General features: G+C 44.2%; 2 protein-coding genes across 3 annotated transcripts in view; one reads left to right on the top strand and one right to left on the bottom strand.

Moving 5' to 3' along the window:
• Positions 1-456: 456 nt before the first annotated feature.
• eny2 (ENY2 transcription and export complex 2 subunit) lies at positions 457-9,993 on the bottom strand. 2 transcript variants are annotated; one of them, XM_078216904.1, is made up of 5 exons: positions 9,957-9,993; positions 5,399-5,482; positions 5,241-5,311; positions 3,089-3,163; positions 457-801 (listed from the first exon to the last, which is right to left on the bottom strand). In XM_078216904.1, exons 2-5 carry the CDS (start codon positions 5,464-5,466, stop codon positions 725-727), a joined length of 291 nt encoding a protein of 96 aa, XP_078073030.1. In that variant the 5' UTR covers positions 5,467-5,482; positions 9,957-9,993; the 3' UTR covers positions 457-724. The 2 variants fall into 2 exon arrangements, with proteins under 2 accessions (XP_078073030.1, XP_078073029.1); XM_078216903.1 differs by lacking the exon at positions 9,957-9,993 and adding an exon at positions 9,668-9,932.
• Positions 9,994-10,198: 205 nt separating this feature from the next.
• nudcd1 (NudC domain containing 1) overlaps positions 10,199-18,555 on the top strand; it is a 107,260-nt gene continuing 98,903 nt past the window's right edge. The window contains exon 1 of the mRNA XM_078216902.1: positions 10,199-10,350. Coding sequence (XP_078073028.1) covers positions 10,230-10,350 — 121 coding nt within the window. The 5' untranslated portion in view covers positions 10,199-10,229. The remainder of the gene's footprint in view (positions 10,351-18,555) is intronic.

The following is an 18,555-nucleotide window of genomic DNA, read 5'->3' as shown; positions in this document are numbered from 1 at the left end:
ACCATGCAGCTGTGTCCGTGTGGATTTCCTCCGGGTGCTCAGGTTTCCTCCCACAGTCCAAAGATCTGTGGGTTAGGTGGATTGGCCATTAGTGTCAGGGGGACTAGCTGGGGTAAATGCATGGAGTTATGGGGATAGGGGCTGGGTGGGATTGTGGTTGGCGCAGATTTGATGGGCCGAATGGCCTCTTTCTGCACTGTAGGATTCTATGCTCACCAAACCAAACGGAGGATGAATTCGTGGCTGTTCTCTGAATGAGTGATGCAACAAGCTCACGGACAACACAAGGTACAAACGGCACCTTCCACACAACCTTAAAGAAACAGAAGCTGGGCTTTGAATTAGTAGGAGGTGACAGTTGTAAAATTCCATTCACTAACTGTTCTGAACACTGACTGCTGCATGCGCAAGTCCATGATCTAAACTCACTTCACAAAAACATAGATCAAGACCATAGTCATTTCAAAATAATTTTATTGAATTAAGTTTGACATATCAAGGAAAAGACAGAAGTAGTGGGTAGAAAAGCTGCTTGCAAATCACTTTCAGGAACATAAAAAATAAGACAATAAATGTATTAAAAAAAAATTGTCACAAAAAAAACTGTCACAAAAATAAAACTATGTTCAGCTTCATCCAGGCTCTGGAGCCACCCTCTGAGGACTGATATCCTCCATGTTGTGAAACAGCAAAGAAATGGCAACGAAATGTGGTGATCCCAAACTCAGAGACTGGCATGCTGAGAAAGGAAGGTCCTTATCCTCTGCAAAAGCTCCTTCTTCACACTGTCTGGCACGAGAGCTGAAATGATGACACAAGAGGACAGATTTAGCGTAATGCACTGAACAAATTCCTGTGTTCCACCCCAGGAGTCTGCATTATCGAAATGATTAGATAAAAGCGGTCAGAACATTTATGTTTACAGCAAGAATGCACAATTCAAATTTCTAATCGGCTACAACTTCTGAATGGCCAAGGAGTGGAGCGATCGATTGTTGTATCCAGAGTATAAATGAAGCAGATGCAAAGACTGTGGGGAAGTAGGGGTCGAGAGGTGATCTTCTTATCCAGGAGCTAACAACAACCAGTCTTAGACCAGAGGAAAGAGAGCTCTCAGATAGCGTACAGAGGTTCCACGCCCGGGGTGTGGAGCATGGGGCGCGCACACAGCTATTCTCACCAGAAGAGATGTCCCTCTGTCAGATTGTTCTGCTCAGTCACTATAACAAACATCAAGTTGACCATCTTCATATCTGTCAGATCTACTGCTCTTCCAGCAAGGCCCCTTGGCTCCCAAATTAACCATTGTACTCTCAAGGTGCGTGCTTCCACATTTGCCGTACCTCTGCCATCTCTTCAGGCTCCTAATCTTATTCCACCATTCCGTGCTGTTGGAAAGCTGTTTGTTTTCAATTTTTGTATTACACCTTGACAAGTACTTTCCAAATTTTACAGTTAAATCAAAATTAATCCATCTTTAAAATTCTGCCTTAACCCTGATTAGTAGTGAGAGCATGACCAAACTCCGCTCCTGAGAATATTATAGCCATGAAACACACGATACTAAAACAGCCAAATTGACAAAACACTGTGGATAAATGAACATTTTGTGGATTAGCAGAGCAATGGTATTTTGCAGGGATCTGTATGGTTTCTATTTGCATAAACAGTTTGGACATCAGCACAAGAGTAACAATCAGCTTCAGGAGAGGCGATGGCCCAGTGGTATTATTGTTAGACTATTAATCCAGAAACTCAGCTAATATTCTGGACAGATGGTGGAATTGCATGAAGCTGATCTTTCTCTACACCCTAGCTATGACTGAAACACTACATTCTGCACTTTCTCCTTTTCTTCTCTATGAATGGTATGCTTTGTCTGCGTAGCATGCAAGAAACAATACTTTTCATACGTGTTAATACTTGTGTTAATAATAAATCAAAATTTGAATTCAATAAAAAATATCTGGGATTAAGAATCTACCAATGACCATGAGACCATTGTTGATTGTCGGAAAAACCCATTTGTTTATTGTCGGAAAAACCCATTTGTTTGGTTCACTAGTGTCCTTTAGGGATGGAATCTGCTGTCCTTACCTGATCTGGCCTCCATGTGACTCCAGAGCCACAGCAATGCAGTTGACTCTCAACTGCTCTCTGAAATGGCCTCACAAGCCACTCAGTTCAAGGGCAACTAGGGATGGGCAATAAATGCTGGCCCAGCCGGTGACGCCCATGTCCAATAAAAGAATATCGAACTTTGCTGTTACCTCACAGATTAGGGACCATGGCAAGCTAAACAAGACTGTTTTGAGACACAGCCGGGTTAGCAGAGTGGCCCGATGGGTGACAGGTGCAGTTTGATATTATGTTGGGTACATTGAGGGGAAAAACTGGAATGAGGCATTCACTAATTAGTTGTTTTGGAGCGGTCAGCATCAGGCTACAGGTAGGTGGGGCAATGGAAAACTGCACAAACTGGAGCTTCTGAGCTCGGTATACAGCAACATCATTCACCGTGAAGACCACAACTGAGAGCACAGGATAAATCAAAAGACAAATAAAATGAATAGGCAAGTTTCATCATCAGAAAATGAGACACCAAATAACTTCTACATATCCAATATGCAAAATATTATTTCTGTTTAAGGTTGGTGAGGATTAATGAAGATTACGCGAGTTGACGAGAACATCATTCTGCTCACTCATCTTCTTACTGACCTACATTAGCTCTTATAGTTTAAAAGGTAAAGTCGCCATAGTCCCAGATGACCATAGCCTACTCTCTTTGGAGGGGGAGAGCTGACTGGTGGTGATTTAACCTGAGGATCCCCACACTTCAGGCGAGGGGCAAGGTTAAGAAGAGGGGACTTTCATGAATAACCTCAGCTGGTACGGGAATTGAACCCACGTTGTTGGCGTCGCTCTGCATCATTAAGCATCAATCCAGGCAACTGAGCTAAATCCGAGCTAATTGGAACAGTTCAAATGAATGAATCCCAAAGCAGATCCATAGACTAGACCAGAGATGGGTAGATAAGTTCACATTTGAAGTTGATGAATCACTAATTATCCCATATACACACACCTCTCCCTTTTGGAGTGATCTCTGCCACCAAATCATCGACTGTAACATGCTCCAACCCCTTTTCCCTGATCACATCTGGAAAGAAATGGGAAAAAAAAACAATTTTAAATCTGGGACAGAGAACAAGACACAAAACATCTGCATCAAAATAAGCAGCTGGCTAAATAATCAGTTCAAAACCTGACATTAGGAATCTGCTGAGCTACTGACAATTGCAATGCACTCCTTTTCTCTTATTTCTGAAAACCAGCCAGATACCGGGCTTGGGTCACTGTCTGTGTGGAGTTTGCATGTTTTCCCCGTGTCTGCGTGGGTTTCCTCCCACAGTCCAAAGATGTGTAGGCTAGGTGGATTGGCCATGCTAAATTACCCCTGAGTGTCAGGGGGTTCGTAGGGTAAATAAGTAGGGTTATGGGATAGGGCCTGGGTGGGATTGTGGTCAGTACAGACTTGATGGACTGAATGGCCTCCTCCTTCACTGTAGGGATTCTATGCTTCTATGTCAATCTACTACATTTCTCTTATTTCCGAAAATCAGAGATCACCTCTTTCTATATTTTCTCTACATTAAACTATATTATTGATTATAGAACATATACACACACATACCCATATGCATATATAAATGCAAAAATGTCAGACCTTAATAGAACATGCAATAGAAACTCACACTTTGATTCCGACAGTTCAACAAACTTGTCCCCAGAACTTTAAGTATTAAAACTACGCCCCATGCACCTGAGGACAATGTGCAGAGGAGAGATACCCCAGGGTACTGGACGTTACAGCTGGAGCACTGTCCTTGCACATCTGGGATTTGTTAAACTATCTGCCACTAACTGGGCAGTTTTTGCTAAATCATCATACGGCATCGAAAGAGGCCATTATATGATTTGAGAAACTCTCAATTCACTTTACTCAGATCAGCCAGTTTGCAGACACTGTTGTTACCATGAAGATAAGTGCTTAAATAACTGCTTGAGAGATACAGCTCCATTTTCTTTGGGTTGTCCTTAGGCAGTTTAATTATGTTAGCTCAATGCCACTGGGACAGATATTTCCAATTGTTCTCCCATGGAGAAAAGCACCATGAAAAAACAATGTTGGTAATTCAGTCAGCTAAAAATGCATTTGTTTATTTTGTAGCAATTCCATCTCAATGCTGTTAAATTAATGGTCTGCAATGCTCAGTGATTGACCGACGCTTCAAAGCTACCAGAGGAGAATGCACAAATCCTCTGCAAGACCGTCATGCATGCAGTAGAGCTCAGAAACAGGACAAGGGGTCAGAACAACATGTCCTGGTTACCCGAGTCCTGTGTTCAGAGTTGAGAACACTTTTCACAGAGACTGCAAATTAAGGAGATGAAACGAGAGTGTGAACCTACACTGACCGGGGAAAGAAGTTGAAGCTATCCAAGCTTATTTCAGACAACTGACAAAATGGGTGCATCCCATAGCTTTCTAGAATCCCGTCCCCACTGATTTTAGAATCCTGTCCACTGTCCCGTAGCATTCTAGAATCCCCTCCCCTGCCCCATACCATTCTAGAATCCCCTCTCCATTGTCCCGTAGCATTCTAGAATAGAGACACTCTGTATGCCCTGTTTGAGAGCAGATATCCACTCCATCTGACGAAGGAGCAGCGCTCCGAAAGCTAATGGCATTTGCTACCAAATAAACCTGTTGGACTGGTGTTAAAACTCTTACTGTGTTTACCCCAGTCCAACACCGGCATCTCCACATTCTAGAATCCCCTCCCCACTGTCCTGTAGCATTCTAGAATTCCTCGTGATTCTATATTTGATCAGATTTTCCATTTTTCACCAGTAAATTAAAGGTTTTTTTATCTTCTATTAATTCCTTCATTAAAAAATATCGAGTTAGGTTTAAGGACAGTGGTTTCGGCTGCATCACAAATGACACTGAAGCTGAACTGAGAGTGTTTTAATGTACAGACTTTGCGAACCTGTTGTCCTGAAAACTATATAAGAGGAGGGAATGATCCCAATGCTCATTCACGGTCAATTGGTTTGTCGTCAATTCTACCCCCAGGACGGTGGATCATTTTTCTCCCATTTAAACGCTCCGAGTTGCAGCTGCACGGTTTCCTGCTAACTGAAGTCAGCCCTATTCCCTAATTAAAGTTTACCTTTACAGTGCGCTTTCAACTGATCTTTCCATCCGCATTCAGTCAGCTTTGCTCGGAGCAACTCCTTCAGGCTGTGGGGAAAAAAGACAGACTTGAAAGAATTGACATCCCAATTATCCAGACATTGGAAAATACATTTAAGATTGTAACTGTCTCACCGTTCCCGTTCTCCTGTTTCTATCAATTTCTGGTTTATAGTTGCTCGGAGCTGGGCGTCTTTATTCATTTCGGAAACCTAGTAACTGCAAAAGCATGAAAACATCAGCATTTATTAATGTGAAAGGAACAAGAGGTGTTTTGTTTTGATTTCTCCAGACACTTCCTAGCAAAGTTATCAGCTACCTGCTTTGTATATTTGAACTTCTCACTATTGGTACACATTCAGCATGATGAAGAGCAGATAAACCTAGAAAAGATTGACAATGGGGATTTTTCCCAAATTGAGATTATTCCATTAGCTCCGCCTCTTTACCCCAAACCCATGTGGCTATCTGCACATTGAAGAACAAGAAACTCAGAATGTGCAGGGAATGTCTTGTGAAAAATAGCTTAGAAACATGACAGGCCACAAGTCCCTGAAATATGAGATTTCTGTGATATGAATGCATCACAGAGATCGGAGCTGTGAAGCTATTTTTCACAAGACATTCCCTGCACATTCTGAGTTTCTTGTTCTTCAATGTGCAGATAGCCACATGGGTTCGGGGTAAAGAGGCGGAGCTAATGGAATAATCTCAATTTGGTAAAAATCCCCATTGTCAATCTTTTCTAGGTTTTAAAAGTAGTTAGCACTGCTGCTTTACAGCTCCAGGGACCTGGATTCGATTCCCGCCTTGGGTCACTGTCTGTGTGGAGTTTGCACATTCTCCTCGTGTCTGCGTGGGTTTCCTCCGGGTGCTCCGGTTTCCTCCCACAGTCCAAAGATGTGCGGGTTAGGTTGATTGGCCATGCTAAAATTGCCCCTTAGTGTCCTGAGATGCGCAGGTTAGAGGGATTAGCGGGTAAATGTGTAGGGATATGGGAGTAGGGCCTGGGTGGGATTGTGGTCGGTGCAGACTCGATGGGCCAAATGGCCTCTTTCTGCACTGTAGGGTTTCTATGATTTCTATGATATTACGTCAGGCATGTAGTATTTGAGTTACAATAACAAGAAGGGGAATGGAGAGAGAAGACAGGTAAGATACTCTGTCAGAGTCAGTACCAACTCTCCTTGGGCACTGTAGGGATTCTATGAACTGACCAGTGGTGTTGAGTTCTGAAATATTTTGATAAAAAACAATCAGAAATAGTACAAAAGTTCCGCGAATCCAGTCCCCTCTCTCTCAATGCTTGCTTGGTCAGATGCTATCCAATTCCCATGCCCCCAACTCTTAAGAGTTCCAAACTCCATAACTCAATCAAGATTGCTGGTTTCCACTGCTAACATTACTGACATCTTCCCCTACATCACCCCGAATACCAATGAAAATCTTACCCACGATTTCTATCTTCAGAATAGACATCTCCAACACACCGCCCAAGTTCCACCCTATAAACATCTCTATTCATCGAATCCCTACAGTGCAGAAGGAGGCCATGAGTCTGCACCAACAACAATCCCACTTAGGCCCTATCACCGCAACCATACATATTTACCCCACTAATCCCTCTAACTTACTCATCACGGGACACTATGAGGCAATTTAGCATGGCCAATGCACCTAACCTGCAAATCTTTGGACTGTGGGAGGAAACCGGAGCACCTGGAGGAAACCCACGCTGACACAGGGAGAATTTGTAAACTCCATACAGACAGTGACCCAAGCCGAGAATCGAACTGAACCCAGGTCCCTGGAGCTGAGGCAGCAGTGCTAACCATTGTGCCACCATGCCGCCCAAATAACAATGACTCTGGAAATAATTGCATAGATGCCTTGCTTAGCTGCCTTTAACCTCCCCTACACACACCACATTATAGAAGATAAACACATAACTAAAGGAGCTACATTCATACCAAAGCAAATTGCAGTTGCAAGATTTCAAACCAGACATTTTCTATTTACTAAACACTGCAGTAAGACAAATGACCAACTCATGGCCGCAATAACATTTCACAATAACTTGCAATTAAGTAACACTTCAATTGATGTGAGATCTAACATAGCCACATTTGTGAATAAGACCGGACTAAACAGTCATAACACTCTGATTTATCAGAAGTCTAGAAGATTGTAGTCCGTTCCATTCCCAGAATTTGCAAACCACCAAGAGACAGCTTGGTAATTAACATTCATTGCTCCTGCATCATGACTAAAATACCAAAATCACACACTTTTCCATGATAGTTCTGATAATTTCAGTGCTGAGCACAATCAAAGCTGTAACGATTTCTCAGCGGCAGCCATGATACCTGCAGTGCTCTTTAGTGTTTGAATGGCTTCCCATGCTGTTGCCTCGCATCTTGATGCTAGGAATTGCGTAATTCCACTAAAGTGCACTGTCAGTTAATCATGTCCAGCAAGGACATCTCTCACCTTCACCAATCTTTGAAAAAGAAAATTGTTTGCAGAACAATGAGAGAGAAAAGCTAAAAAGAGATAATGGCTGCTTTTATATAGACCAAGACCGGTATTAATGGTGACAGCATAGAGAGAAATAATACAAGCATCACACAGAGAGAATCTGGATGGAAAGAAATTGTAGCCACAATTTAAAGTGAAGCCAGGACACCAACAATTCACAATCTGTACTTTTTCCTCCTATTGTAAAGTCACAAAGCATCTGTTTCACATTTTATGTTGGCAATGACTGAGGAAAAATCAGATACCAAGGACAGAGTGCTAAACTGCAGTGTTCAAAAAGGACAAAAGCTTGGAGATCTTCAATCTGGGAGATAAAGTTAGGTAGGAAATTCACTGATTTGAGCCAGGGCCAGGATTTAATCCTATAATGAGATTCTTTCCTCCCTACACAATCCTACTCCAGACTCTCTTACTCTGCTGTTCACTATCACCACAGCTCCTTTCCTGCACACACACAGGGACAGAAGAAATAGTAGGCCATTTGGCCCCTTGAACCTTCTCCACCATTCAATGAGATTTGATTGTGGTCTCATCTCCACCTATTCCCACCCACCCCCTCCCTCCCTCAAGCCTTGATCAATAAATTGAATATTAAAACAACCCAGCCTATACTTCTCTCCGAGGAAGAATTCCAAAGCTAACTCTCGACAAAAAAAAATCTTCTCATTTCAGTCTTAAATGGGTAACCCCTTACATTAAACTGGGTCTCCTGGTTCTAGTCTCTCTGACGACGGGAAACAACCTTTCAGTATGCACCCCGTCAAGTCCAATTAGGATCTTGTATTTCAATAAAGTAACTTCACTAATCATTCTTCTAAACACAAATGGGCACAGTCCTAACTTTCCATCATGCCTTCATCCCAGGAATGAATCAAGTGAATCTTTTCCTGAACTGTTTCCAATACAATTATATTCTTTTTTCTGAAAGGTAGTCAAAATTGTACTCTTGATGTGGTTGCATCCACACACAGTACAACTGAAGTAAAACTTCTCTATTTTTATATCCCATTCTCTCTTCCTAATCACTTGTTCCACCTGCATATTCACTTTTCCTGACTTATGTACCAGGATACTCAGTTCCCGATGCACCTCAAGAGTATTTTAGTCTCTGCATTTAAATGTGTTGCTTTTCTATTCTTCCTGCCGGAGCAGATAAGTTCACACACTCTCACTTTATAGTCACATTCACCTCTCTGGTGCTTCAACCTTAAACTTTAAAGTTTATTTATTGTCACAAGTAGGCTTATATTAACACTGCAATGAAGTTACTGTGAAAATCCCCTAGTTGCCACATGCCGGTGCCTGTTCGGGTACACTGAGGGGGAATTTAGCATGGCCAATGCACCCTAACCAGTGCGTCTTTCAGACTGTGGGAGGAAACCCATGCAGACCCGGGGAGAACGTGCAGACTCCACACAGACAGTGACCCAAGCCGGGAATCGAACCCGGGTCCCTGGCGCTGTGAGGCAGCAGTGATAACCACTGTGGATCTTCAGTCACCCATTGCCCTGTCCACCTCTCCCCCACCCCGGGGATAGATCTGAATCGCCCCTTGCCGCAGAGCTCCCCCCCCGCAACCCACCCCCCCTTCCTCAATCTCTCCCTCTCTCCTCAGATTATTCCTCTTCCTCTCCCCTCTCATTTCCCTCTGCAATCCCCCCGCCCTGCCCGGGGGACAGCCAGTCTGGGCTCCAGCTCCCTCCCCGGGGTACAGTGGCTCTGGGCCCGGGTCTCCAGGTCTCCGGGCCCGGGGGTCTCCGGCGCCGGGGGTGTCCGGGCCCGGGGGTGTCCGGGCCCGGGGGTGTCCGGCGCCGGGGGTCTCCGGGCCCGGGGGTCTCCGGGGGTTTGTGTGTCTCCAGCTCTCACCTCCCTCTCTGTGCCGGATCCAGGGAGACGGGGCTGCAGCCAAACCGCTCCCCGAACACCCGCTGCCCCGCTCCGCAGTTCCGGGGTACCGGGAAAGCAGCTTGTTAGCCCCGGGCGGGCGGAGTGAATACTGACAGGAGGCCCCGCGGCAGAGAGAGAGAGTCTCACACAGAGAGAGTATTACTGAGGGACAGGGGGATGGATCCGGTCAGCGTGACCCAGCGGCGGCGGCAGAGGCCTGTGTCACCGCCATTACCGTCCCCCGACCTCACCCAGAAACAAAACAAACCAGAGAGTGCGGACGGAGGCCGGGCGGCGTCCCTGAGGGGGCGGGGCCGGGGCTGGTACAGGGGCGGGGTTGGGGCGGGGCTATGGGCAGGGCTGCGCGGTGTCTGTTTAGGGGCGGGGGGCGGAGCCGGGGCTAGGGGCGGGACAGTGTGAGCGACGCGGACAGTGTCCCTCAAAGTGCGGGCGGGGCGGGGCCGGGACTTTTCTCTCCCTGGGACTACAGCTCCCGGCGTGCCCCGCGTCCGGGCCGGAAGTGAATGTGGGACGGCCGGAAATGGCAATGGCGGCCGCTAACTGCTCTCTCCGCGTGAGGCGGGAGCTGCTGGATCCGCGATTTGACAGTTACCGACTGTCCTTGGACAACCTGCCCACATACAGCCAGCTGCTGGACAGCGGTGAGTGCCAGACACAACACCGGCAAACCCAGAGACAGGGAGCTGCACTCGCATAGCGCCTGCCACATCCTCACAGTCTCTCTTCCCCCCCCCCATCCCCCTCACTGACAGCTATCTCCCCCCCCCCCCCCCACACACACACAGAGGGGCTGCTGGAAATATACTCACTGATATAATGCAGCAAACACAGAGTGATGGTGGCCTGGTGATCTGTTGCTTTGGTGAGGGTTGAATGTTGGCCAGGACACCAGGCAGAGCCGAGTTTCTCCAGCATTCTCTGTTCCTGTTCCAGATGTGGAGATGCCAGCGTTGGACTGGAGTAAGGACAGAAGTCTCACAACACCAGGTTAAAGTCCAACAGGTTTATTTGGTAGCAAATGCCATTAGCTTTCGGAGCGCTGCTCCTTTGTCAGGTGAGTGGGAGTTCTGTTCACAAACAGGGCATATAAAGACACAAACTCAATTTACAGAATAATGATTGGAATGCGAGTCTTTACAAGTAATCAAGTGTCAACGGTACAGACAATGTAAGTGGAGAGAGCGTTAAACACAGGTTAAAGAAATGTGTATTGTCTCCAACCAGGACAGCCAGTGAGAGTTTGCAAGCCCAGGCAAGTCATGGGGGTTACAGATAGTGTGACATGAACCCAAGATCCCGGTTGCGGCCGTCCTCGTGTGCAGAACTTGGCTATCAGTTTCTGCTCAGTGACTCTGCGCTGTCGTGTGCCTTGAAAGCCATCTTGGAGAACGCTTACCTGAAGATCAGAGGCCGAATGCCTGTGACCGTTGAAGTGTTCCCCAACAGGAAGAGATTGTCGAGCGGTGTTCATTCATCCGTTGTTCATCCGAGGCGGCCTTCACGACACACGACAGCGCAGTGTCGCTGAGCAGAGACTGATAGCTAAGTTCTGCACACATGAGGACAGCCTCAACCGGGATCTTGGGTTCATGTCACACTATCTGTAACTCCCATGACTTGCCTGGGCTTGCAAAATCTCACTAACTGTCCTGTCTGGAGACAATACACATCTCTTTAACCTGTGCTTAACCCTCTCTCCACTCACATTGTCTGCACCTTTAAGACTTGATTACCTGTAGAGACTCTCATTCCAACCATTATTTTGTAAATTGTGTTTGTGTCTTTATGTGCCCTGTTTGTGAACAGAACTCCCACTCACTTGATGAAGGAGCAGCGCTCCGAAAGCGAGTGGCTTGTGCTACCAAATAAACCTGTTGGACTTGAACTGGTGTTGTGAGACTTCTTACCCTGTTCCAGATTCCAGTATTTTGTTTATCTTCTAGAATGGTGTTTGAATCCACAACTTTCTGACTCATAAGTACAAACGTGAATTAGGACCAGGAATCGGCCATTCGGACCCTCGATCCTGCTTAGCTATTCAGTATGAAAATGGCCAATCTGATTGTGATGTGGACTTGTCATTCCTGCCTGTCCCTCTCTCTCTCTGCCCCCTCCCTGCCGCCCCATCAATCAAGATCACATCTAATTCAGCCTCAAAAATATTCAATGACCCAGCCTCCACTACTCTCTGGGGAAGAGAATTCCACACCCACCAAATACTTTCTGAGAGGTAAAAAGGCTCCTCATCTCCATCTTAAATGGGAGAGCCTTATTTTTAAATCATGTTTCCTAATTCAAGTCTCCACCACAAGGAGAAACATCCTCTTGGCATCCACTTTGTCTAGTTCTCTCAGGATTTTATATCCAGCAACAAGATCAACTCTCATTCTTCTGAACTCCAGTGGATACAGGCCCAACCTTTCCTTGTCAGGTCACCCCAGAGGCAAGAAAAGACCAACTGAGCCATGACTGACAGCTGTTCCATTCAACTTTCCTGCTTTACCTACCCATGAATAAATTATGCTTTTTTTAAAGAAAAAACTTCTTAACAGCTTTTCTGTAAAACAACTCTTAAACACATCATGCACTAAGATTCAATGTTCTATGGTGCCTCATTGCAATGGTCAATTATTATTGGTAATATTATAAAGATGGAGATGTTAGTTTGGCTCAGATGGCAGCATACTCAACTCTTGAGCCAAAAGGGTTGTGGCTTCAAGCCTCAATCCAAGATTACGGCAAAGACCTAGGCTGACACCTTGCTGTGATAGCAAGAGTGATTGGTGTCCACAGTGTTAAACTAAGAGCTTGTCTGCCTAAAAATAATAATGGAGTTCTCCAAGTGTTCTGCATAACAACAAAGTCTTCACCAGTGCCACCAAACACGATTAACCAACAATTCTAATACTTGAGTATCGCTGAAAAAAGAGACAGGTTAAAGCTTTTCATCTTGCCCTCATTAGAACTTCACAAGAATACCAGTGTATGGGGGAAGTACCCTGATGAGTGAGTGCAAGACAAAAAGCTTTGACATTACTTTTTTTTCAGCAGTACTTAAAGCTCTGTACCAAAAGACTAATTCTAATATTATTGTGGGATCTTGCTTTGTCTAAATTGGCGCCATTGTTTGCTTACGTGACAATGACTCCACCTCAGAAGGAATTGACTGGCATGTGCTTTGAGATGTGATAAGCTGCTATGTAAATGCAAGTTCACAATGCTGCTTTATGAATTGCTAATTTTAGTTAATACAATTATTGGCTTTGTGTTGGTAAATTTAGTATCCAGCAGGAAATAGTCATATGCTCCAGGAAATAATCGGGCTCTATCTTGATTCATGCTGATGCAGCTGATTTCAGCCTTGGAAGTTTATAAAACAGAAGGAGGCTATTTGTCCTACTCTTTGGTACAGAAATCCATAACAAATCCTACTGGCCTTTCTCCTATCCCCTGTGCCTTTCTCTGCTACATCTGCTCTTCGCCTCAGCTGCTTAAGGCATAATAATTCATATTCTAACAATTCTGTAAGAAGGACATAAGACTAAAAATGCACAAATACTCTAGGAATGTACCCTCACCTCTCTCCTCCCTCTCACTATTTTAAATCAACCCCTTCTCACTGACCCACAACTGGAGGAATCTGCCTTTCCCTATTTGCTTCAATAAAATTCCTTCTCATTTTAAATTTATCTTAAATATCCTCTCCTCTCTGGTTCTTGTCACATTATTTCCAACATAATTAGAAAATGTCAGCATTCTAATATCATGATAGTGACCAATATCCCAAACATAAAACGCTGAATTCAATGCACACATTGATCTTTTAGAATCTTAAAACCAGTTCTTGCAGATCTGGAAGAACTCCTATCCTCCCACTACCCTCAGTGGTGTCACATCTGTACCTTCTCTCACTGTGTCCCTCTTTCTCTCTATGAATCACTGCAGAGAATTAACCTAATGGTTAGGTTGCAGTTAGAATACTGTGTAGACGTGATGGGCCAAATGGTCTCCTTTACAATTCTGTTATTCAACTGTTTATCCAATTTCTTTTTGAAAGTTATTCTTGAATCTTCTTCCAACACTTTTTCAAATTGTACTCCAAATCACTATAATTTGCTGCATTTAAAAAACATAATCTCATATCTCCTGGTTCTTTTGCCAATGACTTTAAATATGTCTTCTGATGACCAGTATTGCAGGACTCTATCATGGCCCTGCTATATTTTGTTATGAAAAATCTGAAGGACCTTGCAAGTATTTTTGGCAAGTCACAGATAATTGTCTGTACTGCAGTATAATTAGCACAAGTATAATCTTCAGAGCATTTGAAATGGATAATTCAGTAATTTTCGGCCAAAAAATTTAAATGTGTAATTGGGTAAACAGAAATGTTAATGAAACCAAATGGAAAGTGTCAGACATTGGAAGAAAGATTGAAGAGTGAATCGGGATCTAGGAGCAAAAGGATATTGGTCACTTCTCAATCTTGTGAATTAAAAACAAATGGGTGAATCCATAGCCAGACAAGCGCAGTAGAATCTGCAAAGTGGTACGCTGGTTATGACTGTGGGTTTCCTCCGGGTGCTCCAGTTCCCACCCATAGTCCAAAAACGTGCAGGTTAGGTCGATTGGCCTTGCTAAACTGTCTCTTAGTGTCCCAAGATGTGTAGGTTAGGTGGGATTAGCCATGGTGAATGTGCAGGATTATGGGGACAAGGTGGGGGGAGAGAACCTGGGTAAGAACCTCAGAAACAGGAAAGGTGCAATCACTATGCTGGGGGTATACTACAGGCCACCCAACAGCCCACGGGAAGTGGAGGAACAGCATGAAGCCACATGGGTGAAAGAAGATACCCGTGCCTGGCTCCCTTCTCAATTTGGAATTTGTTTGTTGGCCCATTACCAACCCTGCTGACTCCTGAAGCATTTCTTGTATTAGTGACCCAAGATGTTTGGATACACCACAGTGCTGGACAGGGTCAAAATCTATGTCAAAGTCTCTATCTAGATATATATCTTTATGTAAATTTAAATCTGTCTTTTAAAGATGAGTATGACTGAATAGTGAACACGTGTAAAGTCATCAACTTTTAACATGAAAAATGATGTACCTGGAAGCATGTACTGTTGACTTTATTAAACTCTGGGCCAATCCAAACGGGAAGGTCAGGCTTGACCTGCCTTAAGCACACACGGATTTTGCAGTAGGTACAATAAATTTGAATTTTCAAAAGGCCTTCAGGACGGTACTGAAAACTTGATGACCTTCACTGCATTGCTGCCTGTGTCGTGACTTGTACCTAGTCTTGTTTATCCATGGGCCCCTGTTTAGCTGACCGATTGGCTCCTGATCAAGCGATGTCACAATTTAAAAATCTCATCCTGGTTTCCGGCCTTGGTCACTGTCTGTGCGGAGTCTGCACGTTCTCCCATATCTGCGCAGGTGTCCTCCGGGTGCTCCAGTTTCCTCCCACACTCCAAAGATGTGTGGGTTATGTTGATTAGCTGCGCTAAATTGCCCCTTCGTGTCAGGGGGATACGTGGGGTTACAGGGATAAGGTCAGACTGGGATTGTTGTCGTTGCAGCCTTGATGGGCTGAATGGCCTCCTTCTGCACTGTAGGGGTTCAATGATTCTAATATAAAAATCAGTTCATTGCCTTATCCCTCCCACTCTCTGTAATCTCCTTTGGTTTCATAATCCCCCTAAATATCTGCACTCAATAAAGCATTCTCAATGTGAAACACTCTGCCACTGGTGACCGTGCCTTCAGCTGCCTGGACCTGAAACTCTGGAATTCTTTTCGCTTCCCCCGCCTCTCCGACCCACTGCCTCTCTGCCCCTCCCCTTCTCCCCTCACCCCCCCTCTCCTCCTGTGGGTCACTCCTTTAAGCCCACCATTTTGACCCAGCCTTTCATCACTTGGCCCAATATCTCTTTACGTGGCTCGGTGTCCAATTTTGTCCCATAAATCTCCTGTGAAGCACTTTGCAATGTTTGATTATGTTAAAGGCAATATATAAATGCAAAATGTTGTTATCCAATTGTGGGAAGAATGTGGATCTTGCTTCTGATGTGGAGATGCCGGCGTTGGACTGGGGTAAGCACAGTAAGAAGTCTCACAACACCAGGTTGAAGTCCAACAGGTTTATTTGGTACCAAATAAACCTGTTGGACTTTAACCCTGGTGTTGTGAGACTTCTTACTGATCTTGCTTCTACCAGGGTTGTTGAGGCAAATAGCATTGATGTATTTAAGGGGAAGCTTGATGAACATATGAAAGAGAAAGGAATAGAGGAGATTCGAGGAGCTAAATAAAAGGGGAATGGAAGGAGGTTTGTGTGGAACATATACTGTAGACCAGTTGGGCTGAATGGCGCGTTGGTGCTGTAGTTGCCATGCTGTGCTGCAGAGGTAAATGGGGTGTATGCTGTCTAAGACCAGTTGGCAACTTTGTTCATGCCCAGGTATTTCACATTAGCTGCTGATTAAATATTAAAGTGTCAGTGAGTCTTGGAAAAAAATGACAAGTTTAAGGAGACAATGGAGTGTATATTGGTAAGTATTGTTGCCTGTTTTAAATCCTAGGTGCTGTGTGATGTATTAATACGTTTCCAGGTTCACAGTATTTCAGATGGTAACAGTCCAACGTTGTCACCTCCTCACAAATGTGGCCACAGTTTGCAATTTTCTCACTTCAACCAGCTGCTTTCCTTTCTTGTGTTGGTTCAAGGAATTTAGACCATAAGAAATAGGAGCAGAATTAGGCCACTCGGCCCATCGAGTCTGCTCCGCCATTCAATCATGGCTGATATTTTTCTCATCCCCATTCTCCTGCCTTTTCCCCATAACCCCTGATCCCCTTATTGATCAAGAATCTATCTATCTTTGTCTTAAAGACACTCGATGACCTGGCCTCCACAGCCTTCTGCGGCAAAGAGTTCCACAGATTCACCATTCTCTGTTTTAATTTCTCACCAGTTATTCCTGTTTCATTCAGTTTCAGCAAATGTCAGTAACATAATTAACTCAAATATATTCAGTTTTACTGAAATGTTCAAAGCTAATTTGTACATCCATGCAGTGTTGTTGACAGAATAAAATGTAAGTATGCTATTCTGAATAACCATTTTGGGTTTGGCACAACGGATATCTTTTCTCCCTCCTTGATATGACAAAATGTTCACACATGCTTCTCCTGCAATATTGACGCCGTCAGCGTAACACAGCAACAGAGCCATAAAAGTGCAAACACTAGGCCAAGGCTGACAGCCTGAGAAAGGGAGAGAGACAACTAGACAAGAAGGAAAGAGAGAGAAAGAGAGAGACGGATGAACACAGTGAGTGACAGGAGAGGAGGGCAGTGAACTGATGCACCAACCTTGTTCTGCCAGTTAGTAGCAATGTGAGAAAAATACCCAGCTTTTCTGATTTATAGGGTTCTGGATTCAAGTCGAGCTGCATGTAATCTGCACTGACATTTCCAATGCAACACTGAGGGAGTGCTACACTGCCAGAGGTGCCATCTTTTGGATGACACATTGAGGCACGTGGCCAGCCTCAATGTGTAGCATACAAGAGATCTGATGAAACTATTTCAAAGAAGAACATGCAATTTCTATCCAGTGTTCTGGCCAATATTTATCCTTCAACCAACAGTTCCTTCAAAAGTGCTTCATTGGCTACATAGGACTTTGCGAAATCTTAGAAGGGCGCTACATAAAAGCAAGTATTTTGTTTTTCCTGTGCCAGCCATTGCCAAGCATCGGGGTTTTGTAAGCAGACCCTGAGATTACAGTACCATGAATGGACACAGTGTGGTGTGTGTGATCCTGAAATAGGAATGCAGCGTTTGGGAACAGCAGTGTGTCTTCTGTGGAATTGTTTCTGCTATGGAGTTGCTGATAATGTGATATTGCAACCAGTAATTATTATCTTTAGAACATAATTTTCTCTTTTAGAAATAACAGTAGTATTTCTGTAATTCCTTACCAGAGGTCACAGATTTAGGATAATTGGCAAAAGAATCAGGGGGAGGATGAGAATTTTTTAGGCAATGTTTTGTTGTGTTTGAGAATGTATTTTCAGAAAGGGTGGTAAGTGCAGATTCAATACTAATTGTGAAGGGGAAATAGAATATATACTTGGATGGGAATATTGGCTATGGGGAAAGAGGAAGGGAGTGGGACTAATGGGATAGCTCTTTCAAAAGGCTAGCATAGGCAGGATGGTCTTAATTGGCTCCTATATGCTGTAAAATTCTGATTGTATCTAAAATGTAGGCTAGCTGGGGTTATTGACTTTAGTTGCCTGATTGGTATTTGTGAATTGTAAACGCACCAATTGTGTCTTATTGCTGCTGAATCTGGGATATAAAAGCAGTTTTTAGGGGACCGATTCCTTATCTATTTTAATCTTTATTTACTTATCTCATTCTCGACAACTTTTCTTTGTCATTTTCCCTTCCCCCGTCCCCTTTCCTCCTGTCCTGTAGGCGTTGGATCTATAACTCACCTTGCCAAACAAACAGCATTTTAACCATGGTTCCCAAACAAATTTCCTTCACAGTTGGGGTGCACAAGCTATACGGCCTGTGGTTTTCTATTTTTGCTGAAATGTCGTGCTTGTTAGCTGGTCCTATTTGAGATTTGTGGGCCTGGAGATTTGGAAAGAACATTAGTATCGTTGCCTTGCTGGTGGCTAAGTCTTAAAAAGAGCATAAAGATTTGTTAGCTTCAGCAGTAAGATATATATGTGTGCACACTCGTGGGGTTCCTTAGTATGCACTTCAGTGGCCTGTGAAGACTCAAAGCTTGGATGCTGCTGCAAAAAAGACCTCTCAGCAT

The sequence above is a fragment of the Mustelus asterias genome, chromosome 7, assembly GCF_964213995.1.
Source record: "Mustelus asterias chromosome 7, sMusAst1.hap1.1, whole genome shotgun sequence".
Lineage (NCBI taxonomy): Eukaryota > Metazoa > Chordata > Chondrichthyes > Carcharhiniformes > Triakidae > Mustelus > Mustelus asterias.
Note: the sequence above shows the minus strand (reverse complement) of the source record. Positions and strands in the feature narration are given on the sequence as shown.